Source organism: Rousettus aegyptiacus, unplaced genomic scaffold, assembly GCF_014176215.1.
Source record: "Rousettus aegyptiacus isolate mRouAeg1 unplaced genomic scaffold, mRouAeg1.p scaffold_m13_p_11, whole genome shotgun sequence".
NCBI classification, from domain to species: Eukaryota; Metazoa; Chordata; class Mammalia; order Chiroptera; family Pteropodidae; genus Rousettus; species Rousettus aegyptiacus.
Window position 1 is genome coordinate 51,057,735 of NW_023416286.1, and position 19,836 is coordinate 51,077,570.

At 33.8% G+C, this 19,836-nt stretch overlaps 1 protein-coding gene across 1 annotated transcript; it reads right to left on the reverse strand.

Annotated features, from left to right (window-relative positions):
- Positions 1-2,602: 2,602 nt before the first annotated feature.
- On the reverse strand, positions 2,603-19,162 carry ABHD13 (abhydrolase domain containing 13). The gene is made up of 2 exons (XM_016156159.2): positions 18,873-19,162; positions 2,603-5,944 (listed from the first exon to the last, which is right to left on the reverse strand). The coding sequence occupies exon 2, from the start codon at positions 5,922-5,924 to the stop codon at positions 4,911-4,913; it is 1,014 nt and encodes a 337-aa protein (XP_016011645.1). The 5' UTR covers positions 5,925-5,944; positions 18,873-19,162; the 3' UTR covers positions 2,603-4,910.
- Positions 19,163-19,836: the final 674 nt, after the last annotated feature.

Consider the following 19,836-nt stretch of genomic DNA (forward strand, 5'->3'; position numbering starts at 1 on the left):
CAAAGGTTATGATGATTCAATGACATTAACACATTCTACACTTGGGACTTAAACTTCCTTTATAAGATAGGAGTTAAATTCTCTAACCAAATCCAATTGTTTATGAACTTCAGGATGTAACAGATTGTAAAGTATAGTTGGAGAGTGAAATAGGAACTGTGAAAAAATTAATTTATGAAAATAAGATATAGTGATCTAAAAACTGTTTAACATTGGGATTTAGGTTGGCAAGCTTTCAAGGAAATATATGAGAGATTCTACTTCCCACTAGATCCACCCAGGGAAAGATGTTCACCAATAAGTAAATTCTTCATCTCCACTTGCAGGGGGGTTAGTTAAAGTTTGTCACATACTTCCTATTAACCAACTGGTTCTGACACTATTAAAACATGCAAATTTCTTAAAGAAAGCAAGCTACAGTCCCCTAAACATTGAATGAATATCAGGCCAGTTTTTAAAGTCTTTCCAAACCATTAAGTCAATACTAATGGGGAAAAAATAAGAAACCTAAGAATTTCATGAAAAGGCACTTTATGAAATCTGAAGGCAACATAACTATGAAGTTAAAATTTATTTGTTCCTAGATTAATTTAATAAAGCAAATACTTTGGGGTCTATTCATTCGCCAGCAGTTTATATACAGAAAACTAATATTAGCCTAATTTAAATGCATGTAGGATAAAATGAAGAAACATAATCTCTACTTTTTACCCATGCCATTACTACAATAAAAATTCATTAATTTCAGTACAAATTCAGGTATTTAACCATTAAGGAAACTTTAATGCCCTATCATATAACTTAGGTTGATAGAAGGAAAATTTTAAGACTGAATACAAACTATCTTAAGACATTCATCAAACTCTTAATGTATCAATTTATTGCATGTCAGTATAAAAAATAAAGTATATTTTAAAAGAAATTTATTGTGAAAAAAACAAATGTAAATGTTTGCTTGCTATGGTTAGCACATAATGTACTATAACACTCAAATTTGAGTTATAAAATTTTATTACTGCTTCAAATAAAATATGGCAACAAAAATATAATTTACATTATGAAACTGGATTAACTTATCATGAATGTACTTAAATAGGTTGAAAACAATTTTTCAGTACATGCCGTACTGACAGAAATTATAAATTACGTTAAACACACTTATCCCTATTACACGTGCATATGCACTTTTTGTAAAAAAAAAAGTGTCTGTCTTATATTTCAACTATATTTTTAGTTAAAAAATATAAATGGAGGTATATTTGCACCATTTGGCAAAAAACGTGTTACTACTATCAGGATGAATGAATTTATTTTGCAACACAATGAATACATTATTTTCGATTAGCTAAGATGGTGTGAAAATATGGTAAACAGAGAAGTGCTTTGCATTTTCTAACCAATTATTTAAAAAATAGGTGTCTATGTTCTGTCATTTCCAACTTTACCTGAGTGATATGAAAATACATATATTTAAGTGGATAATCCGAAAGCATTAATTTTTTTCCCTTCCGTAATTGTCATCGAAAATAACACAAAAAAAACAGAGGGGAAAGTTCAGTGGAGAATCTCACGACTTAATTTAAAAAGTGACTTCCGTGACATCCTTTTTAATATAGGGGGTAGGGGGAGGGTGAAGTGGGTAAATGGGATCAAATATATACAGTAGCTGAAGGAAACTGGACTTTGGGTGGTACACACACAATAGAACATACAGATGTCAAATTATAATGTACACCTGGAAATTATATAATTGTATCAACCAATGTTACCCCATTAAACTTAATTTTAAAAAAGGGGGGGGGGGAGTTTACCTTATTCTAAGTTCAAAGAAGGGACTCAAAAACTACACTTGAACTTGCAAGATAATTTATATATAATTGAATAGGGTCTTCACTCTTTAATTCCACTAACGAACCAATTCTCACCTCAAAGCAAATTTTACAAACTTAAGAAATGAATATGAAAGCATCAGGCAGCATGAATTCTCGGTAATAAGTATTACAATATAATTAATCTGGTGACACATTACCAAAGCTGTAACTTTGGTAGTTATCAAGTATCTACAGCTCATCATGAAAAAATAAATTTAAGCTGCTCTATAACAAAATTGTTTTAATGAAAATAGCAATTTTACAAAGTATTTGCAAAAATACAGGGTATTTGCAATATCAGGTGCTCTAGTCATTTTGTAAGAAATTCCTTGTTTAAATGTTTTGCACTGTTACATTTCCTTTTCACCAATCTCATCAGCTCATTATTTCCTAGATCTACATTTAAGAACTATGTCACATTTCCCTTTTTAGTTCTACGAGTACTCTTTTATCTGCTACAAATTATTTCTTCCCATATTTTGCAATAGCCTTTTTAGGATCCTTTTTGCCATTTCCCCCCAGTAATGCCCTTTAATATAACAGATTTTGATCTAAATGAATTGTATCTTGTCATGTTCAAAATCATTCTAGTATTTCCAAATTTTTGGTAGGTTAAAACTTAAAATTCATTCGGAAACTCTTATAGCTGCTCTTGCATAAGCAAGCCAGAATACACAAAATGAACATACTTCTATTCCCACTAAATTATGTGTCCAAAATGAAGAGGTGACTCATGAGGAATTCACATTTTATTAAGACCAAATGCTCTGGCCAAAAAGTAGAGGTTTGGAAAAACTGATACCATGGGCTTCACAACCCCTGATAAGAAGTTTGTTTTCTATTCCCTTCCTACCTAAGGAAATAATCTCATATACAGAAAATAGGAAAGAAAGATGTACAACCCTAGAAACTGCTTCTCCCTTTTGCTGCAGAAAGAAAGGCTCCTTAACCTAAAGAAGAGAATGAAGGTAGAAATGGGATGGGACACAAGTACTTCACAACTTTTGAAGTCTTGGCAAAAAAAAAAAAAAAAAAAAAAAAAAAGGAAAGGAAAACATTGTTTATAAACTATGAGTACCAAAAAAAAAAAGCAGCATAAAACAAAACACTGATGAAGAAAAAGCTTATACTTCATCAGCAAAATATTTACAACTAAATTTGATAAATTCTCCCATAGTATAGTAGACTTAATGATTACATGAAAATATACTTTGTAAACTTTAAAGAATATTACGAGTCTAAGGTGTGCCACATAGGCTCATGTCTAAATACACTACATTTTGTTGTACTAACTTTTTTCTTTTTAATACATTACTATTTAGGATAGTCATTTTACAGAGCAGTGATTGATAAGATGAAAAGTAGCCTTTAATTGTAGTGAAATTATACATACAAAATACACTTCCATGATATGCATTACCAATTTTTTTAAAAGCATGATTTTTACAATAATTTATAGAAAAACATTAACCTTTAGAAATCATACTTGCTATAATTTATCGTTTTCTAGATAGACATAAAGTGAATGAGAAGAATGTTATTTGGCAAAAGTATTTCTAGCCCTATCTCCATGGGAAAAACTTTAAATTAAGGTCAAAATTACTGACCCATTATTCTGATCTAGCTGCTTGTACAAAGCCAATAAATATAGTTAAAATATTCAAAATATGTTAAAGCTAACAATGTACAGAGCTCAATTACATCTAATTTTTGAGGACTGCTTAAAACAACTTAGCACAACTATGCCTCAAAGCTTATATATATATTTTAAGGTAAATTCTGCAAGTTTTAAGGGGCTTTTTTTTTTTTAAGATTTCTCTTACTTTCTGTCTATCTAAATACTATTTTCCACTGATAGCCATTTAACTGTTAAATATGGTAATAGGTTCTGTGATAAAAACCTCTAGAGTTCCCTCACCCCCACATTCCTACATGTAGAAAATAAGACTTCCTAAAATTGTCTTGTGATGCAGGTCTACTTAACTGAATCATTAAACCAAAGAACATAATTTTTTTGCTTGTTTTTATAACTTTTATTTTGAGAGAGTCCAATAAAGGATATCTTGGGTTTCACGGATTAGATATACCTAGATACTGGGATTTAGAAATAGAATGTGGGAATTTCTGTAAAACAATATGTACAATTATGTAATGATAAGGCTTCCTAATTTAATTCTTAATTTCTAATCTTCATTATGACTGCTTTTATTCACCTGTAGACTTATGAAATTGATAGAAGCTAAAATTCTTTTCTGCCACCAAAATTACAAATGTTAAAAAGTTCAAATATGCACATCAAAGCTACAGTAAAATTCTAAATTTCTATTTTACATGACATGATCCAGCTGTACCTAACAAAAATGGTGCATTTATATTGGAAAGTGGGGTCCCATTTATTTGTAAAAAAAAAAAAAAAAAAAAAAAAAAAAGCTGGATCTCAGCATTCACCAGAGCAAAATTCAATGGCAACCTGCACACAGGTTTCAATTTCACTTCTTGCCAAAAACAAAATAGTTTACATAAAAATAGATATAACCCAAGTTACCATATACATCGGTCTACGACCAGTGCTATTTACATTAAAAACATTGCATTGCATAATTTAAGGAATAAAATATCATCATGCATTTCATTTTAAGGTGAAAAACGCAGTTACAGAACTAAGTTTGCTTAGCATGATTGTCCCAATATTTACTAAAGAATATCCAAAAGTTTCTCGTTTGCATCCTGCCTTCTACACGCAGCCATTAATTTAAGTATCACATAGAGTATACTTTAGCAATGAGAAACTTTTAAATATATTATACTGGCACATTAAACTAAAGACATGGATACATAACCACATTGAAAGGTTTGATGAAAATATATGAAATAATCCCAAGAATTATAGTTTTTCAAATGTAAAAAACTATTTGGATCATCTTAAAGGAGCGTAGAAGTCCTTTTAAAGTTTAATGTCACTCTTCAGACAAGTACAGACATAGCATACTTATAGAAAGGAACATTATCATTCTGCACAAAATACAGTACATCAAAACATTATATAATTGTTACATTAGATGAAGTCTTTGCCATTTCTTCAGGAGAATGACTCTTTATTACTTCTTTGATGAACTGTTCAAGGGCAGTGAAATAACCCTGGCATTGCCATGTGTCATTATGAGTTCCATCAGGAAAAATGGCTAATCTCTTAGTCCGAGATGGGGAGAGTTCATAAAGTTGCTTCATCATTACTGGTGGAATTAACTGGTCCGAGAGGCCAGAGATGAAAAGAGAAGGCATTCTGCATTGAGAGATTTTTCTGTAGGACAAAAATTTATTTTTGTAGCACCATAAAGGAAGGTAACGCATTGGAAAGAAGGAAAATAAAGTGCTGGCCATATGCGGTATGCTTAAAAATGTATTCTCCACCATAATGGCTGAAATCCTATGTGAATTTTCAGAAGCCAAATGAATAGCCACTGCTCCTCCCAAGGAACGGCCAAAAAGAAAAATTTTAGTTTTGTCAAGGTCAGGTCTAGTCATCACATAGTCTAACACAGCTTCAGAATCTAAGTAGAGTCCTTCTTCACTTGCTTCTCCTTCGCTTTTTCCATATCCTCGATAATCAACGAGCAAAAGATTAACTTTGAGGTTAACTAACATAAGCAATGCATTTGGTAACCTGTGACCTATGTTGCCTGCATTCCCATGAAAATAAATTATAGTTGGAGAATAGGGCGAATTGTCTCCAGTGTATCTTATCAAAATAAGATTTAGACGCACTCCATCTTTGGTTCTGATGAAAATATTTTCATGTGGAATACCAGTGGGCATGGGAACATAAAGGCGTGAAGAAGATGGCTGTTCTGGAAAATAAAGCAATACATCCTGGAATTTATATAGAATACCTGCTATTGATATGAATATTAACAAAAGTAAGATAATGCCTCCATATAGATGAAAAGTCACTATTAATGGTAAAAGAGAAATACGGCAGAGAGCCCAAGACCACGAAGCCAAGGCTATTAGCCATCTTTCAACAAAGTTCCACAGCATCCAGGACTTTTCCATTGTAGCGCTCTGTAAGTGTCCTAAAGAGAAAGAAAGAAACATGAACAGTCATTCAAAATACATCTCTTATTTTCACATTAGAGCCATGACATAAAAAATCATGGTACTAGGGTGAAGCCTTGGATGCCTCCATCAATCCATACACAAAAATAACTGTTCTAATTACCCTTGTCTCTTCTGTTGCCAAGTCTTCTTTCTCCCTCCAGTGCTATATTTGTGAAACACAAATAGTCATCAAATTCTATTCATTTTTTAAAAGTGCTTATTTATGCCAGGTACTTTCATTCATGTACTCTCTTTAATTTGATAGAAAAATACGTTGATACCATATTCCCAGTTTCTTATATGGGAGAACAAGGGAGCTCAGGGGTATAAGTGGATTGCTGTGTTTTCATTTTTTTTTTTCTGGTAAGTTCCCAAAATGGAACTGCTGGATCATATAATAGTTCTATTTTTAATTTTTTGAGGAACCACCATATTGTTTTTCATAGTGGCTGTACCAATTTACTTTTACACTCCCACCAACAAACAGTGCACAAGGGCTTCCTTTCTCTACATCCTTGCCGACACTTATTTCTTGTCTTTTTGATACTGGTCATTCTAACAGGTGTGAGGTATCTCATTGCATTCCCTGATTAGTGATGTTGAGGATTTTTTCATGTACCTGTCTTCTTTGGAAAAATGTATGTCCCAAACTTGCACCTATTTTTAATCGGATTTTTTAAAAAGTTTTTGTGCGGTGTGAATTCTTTATGTATTTTGGATATTAAAACCTTACCAGATAGTTGACTTGTAAATGTTTTCTCCTATTCAAAGGTAGACTTTTCATTCTGTTGATGGTTTCCTTTACTGTGCAGAAGTTTTTTTTTTAATATGATGTAGTTCCACTTGTCTATTTTTGCTTTTGTTGCCTTTGCTTTTGGTGTCAGATTAAAAAAAATCATTGCCAAGACCAAAATCCAGGAGCTTACCACCTATGTTTTCTTCTAGGAGTTTTGTGGTTTCAGGTCTACATTAAAGTCTAATCAATTTTGAGTTAATTTTTGTGTATGTAAGACAGTAATCCAGTTTCCCAACATAATTTATTTAAGAGACTGTCCTTTCCCATTATATTCTTGGCTCTTTTGTTGTAAATTAATAGACCACTTATGTGTGAGTTTATTTCTGGGCTCTCTATTCTGCTCTACTGATTTATGTGCTTGTGTTTATGCCAATTCAATACTGTTTTGATCACTACGGCTACACAGCATAGTTTAAAGTCAGGGAGCATGACGCCTTTGTTTTCTTTTCTCAAGACTGCTTTGGCTATTTTGGGTCTTTAATGAGTCTTCAGAAATTTTAGTATCATTTGTTCTATTTCTGTGAAAATTACCATTGGAATTTTGATAGAAATTGCACCGAACCTGTAAATTGCTTTGAGTATATGGGCATTTTAACAATATTAATTCTTCCAATTCATGAGCATGGAATAGCCTTCTATTTATTTGTATTTTCTTCAATTTCTTTCATTAATGTCTTATAGTTTTCAGTGTACTAGTCTTTTACTTCTTTGGTTAAATTTATTCCTAGGTATTTTCTTTCTTTTTGATGGAATTGTAATGAGATTGTTTTCTTAATTTCTCTTTCCGTTAGTTTGCTAACAGTGTACAGAAACACAACGGATTTTTCAATATTAATTTTGTATCCTACAGCTGTTTCGCTGAGCTACGCAGGTTGAGGGAAATTTTATTAAAGAAGTAGTTAACAGTCTATCCTTTCAAGACCAATCTGATATTCTCGATTTTTTTTCCCAGCATAGAAAACATGATTTACACAAACTAAGATAATACTAAAATATTTTCCTTTCTATCTGAAGGTTTTCACAGCTAAACTCAAAACATAATTTAAATTATCCACTAGTTTCTAATATTGTATTATTTTTAAGAAAAAGTTCAATAATTTGTCTTTCACATCTAAAAAGAAATTTCAGATTGCTAGTTTCATAAAATATGCAAAATCTTTTACACAGTCCTTATTGTAATTTTGTACCAGTGAGTCAACATCAATTGCTATGATGTATTGATAAGGCCATAAATACTGGGAGTATAAGTGTGAAGAAAAGAAACAGAAATGATATTTGAGAACCAGAGATTAATGAAGAAAATGACTTAATGGACAGAAATCTTTAAAAACATTGCTGAAAAATATAACTGATAAAAAGAAAATACAGAAGAAAAGCTATCAAAAGTCAATTTTTATCCATAGAAAAGTTTATACATGTTGTCTTAAGGCAAGAGGTAAGAGATGTTATAATTTTTATTATATGGTAGTCATCTACTTACATATTTACCAAGTTTTAAAAGACATTAAATTCTCTTACTAATAAAACTATTGTAAATAAGTTACTCTTAAATTAAAAAAAAATTGTTAATTGATTTTTTAAACTGTACTGAATATCATAAACTAATAAATGTGGAATATTAGTTCATATTAGGTTTAAACATTAAAATATAAACTCAAATTAGATTGGCTATCAAGGTAAGATGATTTAATATATTTTTTACCATTATTTCACTAAATATATTTACTATTTCATTAAACATATTTTCAAATTTGAAATCATGTTCAAATTACTGAACATAAACTGCACAGCATTTTTCTGAAGTTTCTCCGAAATCAACACTGCCACCCAGTTGTAGCAAGTTTTATTACAATGGCACTATGTAAAGCTAGAGAAAAGTAGGTGTATGAAGTAAAATGAAAATCCCAGTTTAAAAATGCAATACCTGAACACTAGGTGTCAGACCTGGTTAAAAACCAGATTGAAAAAGGCTGCACTACAGCAGCCCAGTAACCAATTACAGGGAATACAGAGTAACTAACTATTCCAGGTCAATGACAAAGGCCCTTCACAGTCTATGATTGCTATTTATCGACAGCTTAAATTACACAGGGCTACTCTATATTCCTTCATGGTGGTGGATACGTCTTAACACCACATCTGATCACTTAAATTTTACATCTAACATTTACTTACTTTTATTTTTTTAAGTATAAACAATATCTGAATGATTTTCATTTGTATCCAGAAGTTGAACTGGAAAAATATGAAAACACACTGGCATTAACCTTAACAATAAGATAAAAGATTTTTTGTGTAATGATTAGGATTAACAAGGTCTGAGATATAAAATATAAGAATACCAAAGTACTGTACTATTTGGAAAATAAGATACCATTTAAGACATTTCTCTAGTGAAAAATTTTACTGTATTTTCATACTTAGGCCAATTATTTGTGAGAGGTATCAGAGAGATGAGTAACTCAAACACCATGTATTTGGTGATATAGTAGGAAAAAAACCTAAAATTCCATCAGCCTTAAAGTCTTCTCTACCATGTATTTGTGGAATAATCTTGGGTTTATCATTTATTTCCCATCTGTTTTTCAGTAGAATGAGAAGTTAAAAATGCCTATATATAAGGCTGATGATATGCATTACTAAATAAAATTTAAAAAGCATTTATAAATACTATAGATATAGTAAACTTATTTGCTTTTGTGCCTAGTATTTCTGGCTATACTACTACATTCTTAATTGTGCTCTGCTCAAATTAACAGCATCGGAATTTACCACACACCTATAAGAAAAAAAAAATCTAGAAATTAGATAAAGGCATGGCAAAGCACTTCTGTAGTCTAGATAATCAGGAGTAAATTAACTCTGTTTTCAAACCAAAGTTCTTATAAAAAAACTACTGCAACACCAGATAAAACATAAAGCTCCTAATACATAAACAAGGCGTATTTTAAAATTCATATCGCACACACGCTCACACAAACCCCATGTAGATTAAATCTATATAGTTAAAATTTTTTCAATTATACAAACTTTGAAAAATTATCTTTTAAAAAAGCAGCCTCTTTAATTTCCAACTTCAACATATAATATCGAATTTAAATCTTTCGGGCCAGGATTTGAATTTCTCTTTTTCACTACTGAATGCCTACTGGGTACTATGCCACTTTACATAACTATGTTATGTTACAAACATAACTATGCTGAGCACTGGGCATATGTTTAAAAGTGGACATCAGAAAAATTACATATTTGAGTCCATTACTGGTTAAAAAAATAGGGATTAAATTTGCAGTTTTTCACAAAGCATTCTTGAAAAGTCACCTTAACTAAATGACTTTGCGATAAAAACAATTTTACAATGGATTGTAACAAACTTATTTTTCTGCTCCCTAGTCTGTATCATATCTCTTCCTATTCTTAAAGAAACTGGAACAAGTAAATTTAATATAGGATTCTTTATTTACTAAATTTGCTGAAACTACCAGCAAAGTACAATTACTAGAGCCATCTAAAGAAATGTACAAACTTTACATAGACCCAAATGTTATGATAGTCAATACAAATGAATACTGCCTCTAATAGTCCACTGTGACTTCTACAGCTAGCAATATACAAGTCTTCCATTTATTTTGTCAATAAAGTGTGAGTAAACGGTTAATAAAACCTTTTTTTCCTCCATAAAAAAAAAAAAAAACAAACAAACAAACAAAAAAAAACAACTACCTCTGGCTAACTTTCTAGCATGGTTTCCCTGGAAACCTCAAAAAGGTGGGATATCATCTGTTTCTAAGTAACATTTTGTGTGGTAAATCTGAGCTCTATTGGTGAGCTAAGTCTGGACTGAGCAGTGAGCAGGGCTATACATACCAAGAATGAAGTATAAAGAGTGGCTTTTCTGCGTGAGATATAATTTGTACCTGGACACTGTGCTCATGTGCTGTTTACAAAAGATATTGTTTCCTGTGGAGAATGAAGCAGCCAACTCAGGTGGTGGCCACCCATGCGTCTCCTTTCCAGTAGCCTGAACTATCACTTGGGAACAATATATCTCATGCTTATGTGCTGGGTATTCTACCACCTATCTTCCAATAAAGCAGAGAGGCTGGGGTTAGATATAGTCTATTGGGTCTCGTGAGTGAGAACGTCCAGTTGAACCCAAGAACACTGCTGCTGGTCATCAGAACAAGCAAGGTGACTAGCTACCCCTTAAAGTACATCCCATGGAGCAAAATATTTATGTAATGTGTTGCCAGAAGAGATCGATTATTTATTTGCCAGGTTATTTTGCATGCTGAAGTGCGTTTGCTGATAACATCTTAGCATCATAAACAGAGTAATAGTGAGTTTAATATACTCAAAGTGGAATCAAAGTTTACACTACTTAGAGGTTGCTTAGAGGAAAAGAACATTAGATACCATCATAAGATGGTATCTTAGTCAACCAATATCTTGCCATTTCTCGTGCTGCTTCTAATTATTATGCGTTTAACCTTGTGTCTACATTTAAATAAATACATTACCATTACTCAATTTTGCCTTTGCCACGTTACCACACAAGCTCTCACGTCAAAGGTCTCTAAAACCCGTCTCTGTGGATCGAACCACCCTCAGTAACTCCTTAACTTCTCACTGAGAATCTGATCTCGGAGCTCTCATAATGATCACTCACAAAAAAGCAAACCTCACTTCCTAATAAATCCAAAGGATTCTTTCTCAGTCCACACTGCAACACCATACACATAAGTGGCAAGAAACACTGATTCTTCCTTGGCTTCTGATATCCTCAAATTGCTGTGTTTCTCCTGATCTACCACTAAATTTAGGCACTTTTCAAGGTCCTCTCCCTTTACCTTCTTTTCCTCAAAGATCTTATTCTTTTACATGGCTCCAACTATCACAGTTGTACATGAATTATTCCCATTTTCTGTCTACTCCATCCGCAACCTTGATTTATCTGTTCCTTGAGTAACTGATGCTTCATCGATATTTCAAACTTATCCAAAAGTAAAACATCCTCTTCTTTACCTAATATTTTGTATGCTTTATGTTAATTATGAACAACAACAAAAAAAACATGATGTATAAACAAATGTATTTTTAAAAAACATAGGTTTGATTCTGGGTCTTGATATATAACAAACTAAAATTTAATAATGTGTTATAGCATCAAAAATAGGCACATTATTTTAACACATACAGGTCTTATATTTGAATGAAAAAAAGTCAACCTTAACATTAATATTTGTGCTTCTTATTGAAGTGGTTAGAGATGTCATGTTAATATTAGTAAGCACTTCTCATGAAATAATCTACTAAAAGCATGATGAATTTTTATTATAATGTATAAACTAGATATAATTACAATCGTTCTCCTTTAAAAATAATGGTTTTTAAGTATTAGCAACATCCTGATATACTATGTAAGTATTTTGATCATATGAATACAACACACAGATCTAGTCATATCATCTTGGTAATTTTATGGTCCTCAATGTGTTTTGTTCACCTTTAGTGCTACATATGCTTCCTGTCTTTAAATATTAGCTCATTATGACTATATAATAAACAATTTAAGACTAAAACTAAGAACTATTTAAAGCTGTTAAGTTGTCAGAACCACCATGTCGACAAGTGTTAGCTGAGCAATAAGTCAATTGAGAGATGGACACACTCATCTCAATTAATCACTTCATATATGTACTTGGAGGACTGCAAATGGTTACATTTCTACAGGAAAATATTCTATAAACTTATGATTTTTAAAAAACCTGAGATCAATACCAAGGTTATGTCTAGTTACAATGAGTCCTCAGAACATAACCACCAAGTCCCCAGGGAGTTCTGGACCACTGACCTGGTGCCACAGTTGGCTTTCCAGCCTCATCGGATTACAATACATCCTACCATACTATTTAAAGATTAAAGACAATGCCACAAATATGTGTGGATACCTGCTATGTGAATCACAGTGCCTAGGTACCACAGACTATTTAAGGATTATAAATGCACACTTCTTGTTCTTAAGTAGCTCATGATCTACTCAGGAAAGACATGGCATATATAATTGTACATGTCTAACATACGTTATTTAATTATAGATGACACAAAGAAAATCCAAGAGATCACACTTTCCCTTAAATATAGCAAAAGGAAAATAAAAGCTTAACTATGTGTCCTTTACAACATAAGTTTAATAAATTCTGGATTTCATCATGCTTGATTACTAATAGAAACCAACTGGAAATTTATGTGAACTTTTTAAAAACAACAAAGTACAACTCTAAGGTTAAGAATTTCTTTTACCTTCCACAAAACGGCAGCCTATGACACTTATTTTTATTGATTTAGCACAATTATTCACGGGAACTGGAAGTATTCAAACATAATTTAAATAAATACTTGGCAAGGACAGTGTGGGAGAAATTAGAGTAGTTGAACTGCATGAACTTTAAGGTCCCTATTAAACTGGAGATCATTCTATGCCAGTGGTTCTCAAAGACTGGAGACTCCTAGGGCCTCCCCAATCTCTTTCAAGGGGTTTTCAAGATCAATGTTATAATTACGCTACGATGCTATTTGTCTTTTCACTGTTTGACACTTGCACTGATGGTGCAAAACCAGTGATGGGATTTACTGCAGTGTATGCTGGTGCCTTAGCAAGAATGGCAGTAGCACCAAAATGTAGAAATCGTTGTATTCTTTATCACCATGAACTCCTGGAAAGAGGGAGAAGGGGTAGAAATCAGTTTTATTTTTAAGAATGTCATTGAAGCAGTTAAAATTATTAATTATATTTCAACCAATGAGTACACATCTTTTAAACATTTTGTGTGACAAAATGGGGAGGACATGGAAAGCACTAGATGCTATATAATGAAATATGTTTTGAGTCATGAGCTAAGCTAGCTGCTTTTTAGGTAGCACCATTTTTACTTAAAAAGATAATTGACAAACTGGTTATTCATATTTAATTGTTTAGCAGGCATTTTCCAAAAAATGAATGAAGTTGCCAATAGCTTCCCAGGACTTACAGACTTTTCTGATAGCATCATCGTGGTGATATTAACAAATGAGGTTGCTGATAACCTGTTAAATGTGTCAACATTTGGAAGAATCTGCTAGACAAGGTAAACTAAGAAATTTTCCAAAAGCATGTCACAAAATCAAACATGTAAAAAATTCATTATAAAATAAACCAATAGATTTTAATGTAAAAGAAACAAAAAGTTCTTTGATATGGGTTTCAGATTCCACAATGCAACTGACCTTTAAGAAACTATCACCTTTTGAATATTGTAGTACCAAAGAATATCCACAATTACCTGAAAAGACTATAAAAATACTCCTCCCTTTACAACTAAATTTGTGTGAACCTAATTTTCTTCATATATTTCACCTAAAACAACCTAGTATATGAGAATGAAGAAACATGAAAATCTTCCTGTCTTCTATTAAGCAGACATTAAAGATATTTACAAAAATGTAAAACAATGCCATAATCTTTGCTCATTTTATGCTTTGCATAAATCATGCTATTATGTTAATATGTAATGGACTTTTTACTTAAATGACAAAGTTATGTATTCTATGAACTCCCAGTTTTAATTTCTAAGACAATAAATATCTCGATGTATAGTCCACATATACAAAAACTCTTTGGAGTCCTCAATAATTTTTACAAATGTAAAGGGGTTCTGAAAACAAAAAGGTTGATAACCACTGTTCTATACTGCCTAACTATATAACCTTGTCTTCCTTTCCCAGAGAGTTTTTTCCTTCAAATTATGAATAATGTACTACATTAAATCTTTTGTGCATTATAATCTATACAGGTTACTAAAGTTTGCTAGATGCTAGAAGAGAACTAGCTCTAATAAAAACCAAACATTTTTCAGGTTCACAAAGATCATAAACGTAAGATAGATAACAAACTTTGAATGAGGACCTTTCGGCCTGGGCTAGGGCCTGAGTGAGGCTTTTACTCAGTGAGTGCTGCTTCCTATATTCTCAGATCACTAACCAAGTCCACATTTAAAAGTGGTATGACCCATTTTGAATGGGTATCTGTGCATATCACGTTTACTTTGGATCTGAATTTCTACTTTTGTTAAACAAAGAGGTTACCCAAATAACCTCTCAAGGTCTCACGTATTTTACAGGTCATAGAAAAATGAAAGGTAGAGTTGGAAAACAAGCATTTGATAAATAATATTGTCTTTACCAACTACTACACTAAAAGGTTAGTGGCCTGGTTATGTGATTTTTTAACAGTAATTGAAAAGTTAGTGAGAGAGGTAAATATACACCCAAGATTAAAAACAGGTCTCTACAAATCTGTTGCACAGATGTAATAATTTTGTGTTTCAATTAGGGTTTGTAAAATATTTTATTCTTCATACATTTTCAGTCTCCTTCTCAGACCACTATTATCAAAGCAACATATTTTTAAAGAGCACACAGTTAAAGTTGTAGAAAATAACTTTGGCTAAACAACCTTTATATAGAAAAGGTACAGTATGTTTTAGGGGTGTGTAATTAATGAGAGGGGAGAATGAAAAGCCAGGAAATAAATATACAAGGAACTGTCATGCGTATCCATGAACTCGGGCAGTGTTTTTTTTTTTTTTTTTGTTAACTGAACTCAGGTTATTCTCTCCAATAAAAAGTAAATGATAAACAGTACATTAAAGATTAATTCAAAGTCTAGAGTAACAACCACCCTCAACTTCCTCCTTGCCAATTAATTTTATAGCTCTTCCACTGATGCTGGTATTCACTTTACCCAGTAATATTTTATCCAAAACTAAAAATAAAGAATAACAACTTAAATATATTAAGAACTAAAATTCAAACTACAGAAATGGAAACATTTTAACTATTATTGCTCCACTAACTAGCAAAGTAAATCAGACATATAAGTTTTCAATCACAAATTATATTTTAATGAAGGTCAGAAATGTCTCATCAAAAAATGTAAATGCTAATTATTCTAATTATTTTTTATTTGCAAAAGTTTACATTGTATTGCAGTGTATACTGATTTACTGATTCTGCCAACTGTATGCCAACATCTTTTTTTACCTATACGTGAATTAAATAAGAATTTCCCCAAAACAATTTGACTAAAGGTTAACTAATTACAAATAAAATAAAATATATCTTAAGTCATAATTTAACTACTATTTTAAAGGCCCTTATGTCCACCTCAAATTGATAGTTTTAGGAACAGCTTGTTTAAAAATAAAAATTGCTTATACATTAAAAAACATACCTATAGTGACAGAAAAATGTGTAGGTTTCAAGTGAAGACTGTAAAAAATGGGAAACAAATTCATGTGTCATTGCTAACATCTATATCACAGGAAGAATGAGTATCCCATGGTGTTCATTAAGGACTCTGGGAGAACTCACAGCTTCCGAACATTTCAAGTAATATAGAACTCAGATTCAGCATTCCTACACAAATTTATCTCCTTTTCTACTAAGCACTGGGAAGTTAAGAAACCATGCCAGCTGCATAACTGAAATGGAAACACAAAAAGCTGCTATCAGTGTGCTGGAGACACCACAGAATGAATTATCTATTTCCCTAATGGTTATCCACATGTCATTAATAATGAAACAGTGTGTATTAATAGTCCTATGGGACAAATGAACAATAATAAATGCCTATGGAAATGTTGGATAGTAATTGAATAGTTTAGAGCATTTTAAACTGGAATTTAAATCTGCTTGAGCAGATATGTCAAACATTATACTAGGCAGCAACGTAGTAGCACTTGTGCTTTCCCTTTCACTTGAAGAATGAAAGACTTGGCTAATATAGTCAACTCTCACAGGAAAAAAGATGACAGATTACTGTCACTATGGAAGCCAATCACAATTTATTTTAAGATTATAAATACCTATAAGACAACGATGGTAAAAAAAAAATCTACAAGGCTGAAAATGCAAAACAGATGTTAGAATTAAGACTGATAATGAAATTCAGGAAGTTTCCACCTTAAAAAGGAGTAATTTTCTAAATAGTTTACTATAAATGAGATAGATGAAGCTTAGAATTTATTTTCTTATAAAGTCAATGTGACAGAAAAAGTAAGACTCTCGGCCCAGCTCAAACACGCATGAATTCCAATTCATGTTCTGGAAATACTACACCTTTGCAATTCTAATACAATGTACTGCTGAAGGCCTTAACACGTATACGAAACAGTAACATAAAATATAATAATACTTTATTAGAAGTCTACCATCTGAGGGAATAACATCTTAGCAATTATAAGAACTAGAATCTTCTTTAGGTATATTCTTTAGGTGTAAAAAGAGTATATAAGGATCTCAGACATTGTTGAGGTGACTAAACAAGAATTAGATTTTAGAATCTCTCAGTTCTAAATTAATGAAAAACAGAGAAACAGAAATTGATTCCCCTGAGATAAAAGAGAGGGGAGATCATAGAAAAATGTTAGGTTGAACAGTTCCCTATACCCACGGTTAAATCATATTAATTCGGGACAACCTAGTTAATAAATCCTCAGAGAGCAAGAGGCCTGAGGTGTGCCCGAGAAGGATGGTGGTATTTCTACATGTTTGTACAGATATTCATAAATGTGCCTGCTTCCATCAATCCAAATGAATTTTCAATGGGAGGCAATGTGGTGCAGTGGAGAGTGTTTTGGGACTTGGTCTGTTAATAGCTGGGTGGCTTTGCCAACTCACTTCTCTCTAAATATATGTTTTCTCATATGTAAAAGGGGGATAAAACATGTAATTCAAAAACTGCTGAGGTCAAATGTAATACACAATATTAATAAATGGTTACTTTCAAAGGACAAAATTTAGGGTATTTTTATTATCTGTTAGAGCAAAGTGAAAGTAAGTACAAATAGAAGTTCTGTTAGACTTGGATTAAATAATATATAAGATCACTGGATATACAAGGAACTGAGTATTTGCACATAGGCAAAAATTAGGGCAATGGCTTATTTTTCTGTCAAAACCCAGCTCAGGTACCAGCTCCTTCAGAAAGCCTCCCCTGGACCTCTACTCCCTATTGCCAACCATTCCATATTCTGTAGTTTGTACAAAATAATGAGATGGCACTTACAGTTATAGTGTAACTCATCTGCTTTACATAGACTGAGTTTCTTGATAACAATGACTTCATCTTATTTCAACTCTTATTTTTAGTAGATAGTAGTGTCTGGCACATAGTAAGTCTCTATAACAATTACTGAATTGGGGCGGTCGATGTCTTAGGATAATTATTAAATAACACGATGGACAAACATGAATTCTAATTAAGTGGGATAAAATTTAAGCTTTTAGGAAAGGATATGTGATTAATCAAAGCATGCACAAATAAGTATTAATTCATGCTGAAACCAGGAGAAGATCGATGAAAACCAAACATCAAAACTTAAAGCCATATCCTCTTGTGTATGTCTATTCAGTTACTATTGCATAGTAAACATGTAAAAGCTGTTGAATAAAACACGTCCTTGGTTATGAGACTTTGCATAATAACAGTAATGCGTTTTTCAGAAAATAAGTGCTGACAAAAATCTAGAGCAAAATTGACAAATTGTATGGGGGTGTTCTTGTGCTGTTTCTTAAACACTCAAAACTTCCTGTCATGAAATTCGCAGGTCTAAATCTGTTAGTGACGTGCATGGATCAGGGCTACTCCATACCTCAGACCTAGGAGCTGGGATTTTTCACTTTTCACCTGTCTGGAGGTGAGCGGGGGTGGGGTGGGATATTTGCTACGTATTGGTTTGTACACGTTACTGGAAATACCACTGACATGATTCTAAGTTAAGTTCTAGGCACCGGTCCCAACAGGGCACCAGAGGGCCTTCGGTAATCCGCGCGCCTCAGTTTCCACCATGGGCGTTCGTTTGGTTTTCTCCCCCGCGCTAGCGAAGCTGCGGAATGGACTCCTTTCCACCACCGGCGCGGCGAGACTTGGGTCTCGCATGGCCCTAGGCGCGCAGCCCCGCACTCCCGGGTAGGTGGTTCGGGATCAGGACGCCGGAGAGGCCCCCGCCGGACGTCCCCCGCGACCCCACTGGAGGCAGCGGACTCCGCGGATCCACACCACTTACTTAGACCTGCTCGCAAGCTGCGCAGTCCGTCGCGAACACGCAACCCAGCGCCGCGCAGCAGCGTCCCGCCGTTCCGCTTCCGTCGCTCCTCATCGTCCTCTTCCAGCAGAAGAGCTACCGCCGTTGCCACAGTCTAGCTCGGGGATCCTGCGGTGCCGGTCTCGACTCCTCCACTTCCGGCCCAAACTCGGCGTCGCCAGCAAATGCCACAGCCGGCTCCCACATCACCTGCTCTCTGCCTTTCTCCCAGTAGTGGGAACCCGGTCCCCCATCCTGGGCATGCGCAGAAACCGCGGTCTGGGGAGTTCCCCGCAACGGTGGCCGAGACGGACAAAATAGCTCCGCTCTGGGCCGCAGGATTTCGCGTGATCCTGGTGGGTTCGATTGGCTGCGCTGCGGTGAACTATCTTGCTGCCTTTTCGCCCTCGCGGCACTGGGAGGACGCCTTCCCCAAGTCCGAAGCTTCTGTGGCGAGAGCTCGGAGTCCACCAGATGTCTCTGCAGTTCTTATACAAGAAAGTGTGTCTGCCTTATAGCGTTGTTAGGGGTATGGAAACGAGTTCCTGTTCTTTAAAGCTTTAACATTACTCTTTTTCTTTTAGTCTTCTCCCAACGCAGCCGTCTCTTACCTGTGTCAGAGTGTGGACCATCATGGGCAGATGCAGGTTTTGTGAGGCCTGAATCTTGGAAGATGTAGAGGGCCATTTTAAAGAAAAATAATGCAAAATTATCTTATTTTCGCAAATTTTGCAAAAGCACAGGACCATGGGAACATTGCTAGGTCTACTCTCAGAGCCTTGGTAGTGGCCTCGAAAATGGGCCCTTGAAGCTGGAGCTTCATTAGCTTCATTATCAACCCCTGCCTCACTAAATTGTACTGGGTTGTTTATTTACAGATACATATCCCACCCCACCCCCCACCCCCCTCCACACCACCATTTGGTCATTCTTTATTCTCTGTACT